Genomic DNA, 5,908 nt, shown 5'->3' with positions numbered 1-5,908 from the left:
ACTGACCCCTGGGGGACACCGCTAGCTACAGGCCTCCAGCTAGACTCTGTGCCACTGATCACAACCCTCTGAGCTCTGCCATTCAGCCAGTTCTCAATCCACCTCACTGTCCACTCATCTAAACCACACTTCCTGAGCTTGTCAAGGAATGTTCTTTATAGAAATCATGTCGATGTTTTACAGATTCAAAAATCTGGCACAGCAGTACAAGTCAATGTTTCCCACGCTGGACGTAGATATAGAAGGACAATTGAAAAAGCTAAAGGTAAGGACTTAACATTTGTAATGTTTATTCAGTGTCAGGAAAAGTACAATGGAAAAAATTAATATTTATTTTAATCGAAAAATGTAAACAGAAGGTATACCTGAACTATTTCTTATTAAAATAATTAAYTAATTAAAATGAAAAACCACATATATTAAGGAAATACATATTGTCATTATTACAAAACCTTTTAATAGCAGTAGATATGTTTTGTAGTAGAATGTTATCTTAGTATGGGCATTAAATAGATGTTATGCTTGATATAAATATTAGTCTCATGTAATGTTTTACTTTTTCAATCTAAGATAACTGTTTTGTATTAAAGTAGTAAAGAGAACCCAAGGTGACACCTGCAGTTAGAAGTCTAATTTGAGCCACAACTGAATTCTAGGCTGTCTGAGCTTATTGAAGAATTGTTTGTGGAAGCTGTGATATAAGAAGATGGTGTTATAAGAATATCTTCTTATAAATAAGTTCAGAATAGTCATTGGTAAAACATCTTCATGAATATGTAAGAAAAGAGTATGCTAAAAAATAATCTCTTTTCTTTCACAAGGTCTGTCTGGTACTTGTTCAGAGCCAACACCTTACCTTTAAAGATATTTTTAAATATCTGGACATAGTAATTCTTTTCTTTTGGAGCTTGCATTGTTTCTAAGTCCTAGTCTCATCTATATATTCCTTAGTATGTCTAGACTGTAGTCGATAAACAAAATGAGATAGGTATACATCATCTCTGTGAATAGAAATGGTACAGAAATTATGGCATTCTAATAACAAGTCGTGTTCTATGTGAGTGATTGAATACCTTCATTTGTTTTTTAATGGAATATGAGCTAATTGTTTTATTTTTCAGGCAAAATACAGTTAATGAAGCTGGCATATTAAGGTTATCTGCATGTTCCCTATTTCAAAAGTGATCACAATGTTCTCTGCTTCTAGCCATTCAGCTAGCATTATTTGGGGAAGCTGACATTTATAATCAAATTTGCAGGGGTATGCTGAAAAAATAAGACCCATGGTTCGAGATGGTGTCTATTTTATGTATGAAGCTCTTCATGGCTCCCCAAAGAAAATTCTTGTTGAAGGAGCAAATGCAGCATTACTTGATATTGACTTTGGTAAGTTAAATTATAAAGTTGATTTAACTCCTAGGAGATTAGTTTTATTTTGTTATGCCTTTACATCTGCTTTGGAAACTGTAGGAAAATAGAGACACAAAATAATCTTTAATGGGAGCAAATCTCCCAAAAGTAAATCACAATAAGCCAGAGATTTTACCATTAGCAGGATTAAGCACTTAGTGTTTAAATATTGATCTTACTGAAGTTTGTCCCAGTGGGGTTGAAATTTCACTCTAGCTATTGTCTTTATTGCATATAAACTTGTGCGCACACAGCCACACAGACCAAGCACCCATTGCAATGCTGCTGAGTAATTCCTCTGCAGTGTGCGTGTGTGTGTGTGTGTGTGTGTGTATGGGGATTAAACCCAGTGCAGGTAGCCTGTGAACCTGTCTTCTTTAGTTGATCTCTGTTGTCTTACCAAAAGTCTAATTAAGCCACCTGGTCTCCATGAAGATGGAATAAAGAACTGGGGAAATGCTCCAGTCCGAGGAGGCCGGATGTTAGCTGCAGATATTCAGAGCTACTTGTATAGAATACTGGGACTGTCAAATTATGACCTTTATGCCAGGCTGTCTGTGGGTGTTGCAGAAATACTTTCTGTGATACTTTGTGATACATAGGACTGTGAAAAAAGCTTTGCACAGCAGCAGTACCAGATTGAGTTTGTAATGAAAATAATATCAAGATCCTCTTAAATTTCACCATTATGGGCAGCCCTCAAAGAGATTTGCAAAGGATGAATGCAGAAAAGCTTATGCATAGGAACAGATTGCACATACTTGAGGAAAGTACCACCTTAAGTATAAGAAAGTAGTATTTTTTCCTATTTGGCTGAGTGAAACTTCTTGATCACTAAAAATGTGCTTATAGAAAATGCAATGGTAAGTCCATTCTTTGTGTGGAAAAAGTCCTTCATTTTGAGGGTGATTCTGTGGAGTTTCAGAAATATAAATACATATCATTCACTACAGGAGAAAGCAAGCTGGGGAAGAACAGCTCAGTTTGTTTTCTTAAAAGCAGAACGGGTGTGTGTAGTAAGGAGAATTTACCTTGCTCTTTGGCTGCTTTTTAAGTTTACTTTAGCTCCTCATTGCAAAACATACAGGTGAAAATCTCCTTTGAATTAATAAATGAAAGTCTTTGTTTCCTGTCATTGCTGAAACGTGGTTGTGCTGTTTTGTTTTTCTGACAGGCACGTATCCTTTCGTGACTTCATCGAACTGCACCATAGGCGGTGTGTGCACTGGACTTGGTGTTCCTCCCCAGCATATTGGTGACGTGTATGGTGTGGTGAAGGCATATACTACTAGGGTGGGAATTGGAGCCTTCCCCACTGAACAGATTAACGTAGGTTTAATGTTACAAAATGCAATATATATAGTTGCCAAGAAATAAGGTCAATGGAATAGAATGTTTTAATAACAGGGTAAGGGTTTCCCACTGACAAATAAATGCCATAACAATGCCAAGCAGTCTCACTCATGAAGACTGTAGAATTACCTGATGAACTTAAGGCCTTTGTATTCAAAGGAAGGAAACACCAGTGTGATGATGTTATATTACAGATTGTATTCCAGGTGCATTTCAGTGGCAAAACCTTGTCATAGGCTAGAACTGTGAATGCATCTCAGGAAAGCTTAAATTACATGATACAGTTCTGTGCTTAACAGCCTGTATTCCAAATGATTTGTAGAATAAATTTGGTCTGTACATCAGCCCAGTCATGCACAAATTGGTCAATAAAAAGAAGAGGGAGAGATTTTGATTCTTTTAAGCTGTATATTGTATTTTCATTATCAAGAAACTAGAAAGCTCAAGATATTGATTATGAGCTATGCACACAGAATTCTCTAGGTCACTGATCTGAATCTGATTAAAGGATGTAGTCACTAAAATCCATTTTCTAATGGCTGCAAATGAATTGGCGACATCTTTTTGTTTCATGAATCGTAAGAGTAAAGTTTATTTCTTCTTAATTCTTTCTACACTACAAAAGTTGCCAACCCAAAGGGAACAGATGGCATTCTCATACTGTGGTAGTACATAGGAGTCCTAGCCATGGCTATTGATCTTGTCCCAAGAATTTACAGTCTGAACCCAAAACCAATAGATGCCTAAAGACCAGACAAAGAAAGTAAACACAGACTCTTAAAAGAAAAAACAGGGCTGAACTGACAAGGAAATCTTTCTGTTGGATGAAAAATGAAGAAAGGGTCTCTCTGGAACATGAACCAGACATATTTAATAAGTGTTCTGGAAAGACAGTGGCTGAGATATGTAAGTAGTGACTGAGATACAAGGGCTTTACTCTCCAACTAAGTCCCCTTTTAAGAAAACAGAACTTTTTTTTTAAGGAATTGACCAACTAGTTTTTTCTTGCTATTTGTTTATTACTTCTACCTATTTTAGTGAAATGCCACCAGCATCCTTTTTATCTTTTAGGAAATTGGAGACCTTTTACAGTCCCGTGGCCATGAGTGGGGAGTAACCACAGGCAGAAAAAGACGCTGTGGCTGGTTAGATCTTGTCATTTTGAAATATGCTCATATGATCAACGGATTCACTGCGTAAGCATCACAGATTTTGCACTACATTTGGAACTGATTATTTTGTGCTTCGCAGAATAAAATATGTAGGTAACATTAATGAAAATCCAGTAAAGTTTTACCTTTTAAGTAATAAAATAATTGACAGTGGGCAACTGAAAATTGTCTTACTGATAATAATATCTATCTGCTAATACATTTTTTTCAAATCAAGTAAAATGACAACATTATGATAATGCTTTTTTTATGATTTCATTTTGCTTACATCAGTTGACCAATACAGAATGAATCAATATATCAGTTAGTTTTCACTAAAATGTTTTACTGTAGTGCTGTTGATCCAGCGCGTTCATATTCACTTATATCATGATTTAAAGTGCACTGATTTTAGGCTTTTGTTGACTCTAGTGGATCAGGCTTACAAAACTAAATTCTGCATCATTTACACATACTACCTCCTCAAGTGAAACAGGTGGGATGATGCAGAGTGTTCAGGAGCTGGCCCAGCTTTCATTCCAATCTTGACAGGTCCATTTATCTACAGAGGTGTATTCTAATACTGTATCGTAAGAGTTGCTTTTAGTGGGCCGAGAGTTGGGACTTAGCAAGTTGTTGGGCTGGTAAATTATTTTATAATTCAAAATATATTTTAAATTGCCAGGAAAAAGTGGCTGTTYAAAGGAATTGTTTAAGTGCATAATGCCATCAAATTAGCTTTTGTCTAATGCTAAAGATATGAGCTGAAATGAATAACTATCATAAACTGTTAATTTAAAACTAATAATCTGCCTTTTTGGATAAAGTTGAAAAAGTTTCAGTAAAATTCTGTTCTGTTCTGTTCATGTTCTGTTCACATCCATTCAGACAAACATGTTCATATATACAAACGTGAACCTGGGCATTTTGCTAGCTTGCAAATTGCAGCCTAACTGRTATTGTTTTTACTAATAATCTTATAAAGGAACAAAATACAAAAAGATCTTTGTGCATTATTTATCAAAAGGCTTTTAAAATAATTTTTTACTAAGCTTTGTATTTTGCTTTAACTTACACAGCTCTAGTTTATGTGGAAATAGCATTAGGAAGCCATTTTGWTTCCTTCTGTTTTATTGATGGAAGCGTAGCAATTGTATAGAAATGAAACTGTGTCAGCTCTGGTAACTATGACATTTAAAAAACAAGTGGAGATGAGGCCTTCAAAAAAGGCAAAAAAAATCGCTCTATGCTGCTTCTTTCCCAAAAGGCCTTTTATTTTAATCTTTGCATTCATTATATCCTTACTGAGCAAAAAATGTAACATTGACAATATAGGTACATACCTGGCTAAATCCTTACCTATTAACATTTTTACCAGCCAAGGTCTGGCATATTGTTTCTAGAGAATTTGACAAGTTTTAAAATGCAGTTTTACTTTGATCAGTGGTCGCTACAATGTTCTCTTGATGTTCCATTTTTGTGTCTCAATATGTTCATTCGAAAGATGAAAAAGGTTCATTAAACTGCCGACACTGATAGCTTAGCCAGAGTACTGGAAGTCAAACTGGGGTCTTTCCTACTGTATTTCRTACATGGTTAGCAAGCCAGATTATGCTTGCAGAGTCTGGTTTTAAAAGTGGAATTTAGTAAATAAGTCTGTCTCATAGCTGTTGTGAATCTGTAGGAATAACAGGAATAATTAATAGTAGTGAGATAAAGTGACATGCCATTGTATACACCCAAACCAAGTTCAATAAGCGCCACTTTACATAGTCACCTTGCATTTTAAAAGGATATAACTGAACACTGTGCACCTGTATGAGCAGCCAAGCATTTAGAAATCAATCTTTGCCCTCAGGAGCCCCAGATCCTGGAGGCAAGAGAGAAAGTCTGGAGAGAGGAAGACTTTCCCTTGGTGGAGGAGGAGTGGGTTAGAGATCATTTAAGCAAACTTGACACCCACAAATCCATGGGCCCTGATGGGATGCACCCAC

The 5,908-nt window shown here is 35.9% G+C and overlaps 1 protein-coding gene across 1 annotated transcript in view; it reads left to right on the top strand.

Moving 5' to 3' along the window:
• The window catches only part of ADSSL1 (adenylosuccinate synthase like 1), a 25,278-nt gene that overhangs the window by 14,184 nt on the left and 5,186 nt on the right, over window positions 1-5,908 (top strand). The window contains exons 7-10 of the mRNA XM_026075943.1: window positions 184-265; window positions 1,260-1,386; window positions 2,585-2,739; window positions 3,835-3,959. Of these exons, the coding sequence (XP_025931728.1) occupies window positions 184-265; window positions 1,260-1,386; window positions 2,585-2,739; window positions 3,835-3,959 (489 nt within the window). The remainder of the gene's footprint in view (window positions 1-183; window positions 266-1,259; window positions 1,387-2,584; window positions 2,740-3,834; window positions 3,960-5,908) is intronic.

The sequence above is a fragment of the Apteryx rowi genome, unplaced genomic scaffold, assembly GCF_003343035.1.
Source record: "Apteryx rowi isolate R43461 unplaced genomic scaffold, aptRow1 scaffold_415, whole genome shotgun sequence".
In the NCBI taxonomy this organism is placed as follows: domain Eukaryota; kingdom Metazoa; phylum Chordata; class Aves; order Apterygiformes; family Apterygidae; genus Apteryx; species Apteryx rowi.
Note: the sequence above shows the minus strand (reverse complement) of the source record. Positions and strands in the feature narration are given on the sequence as shown.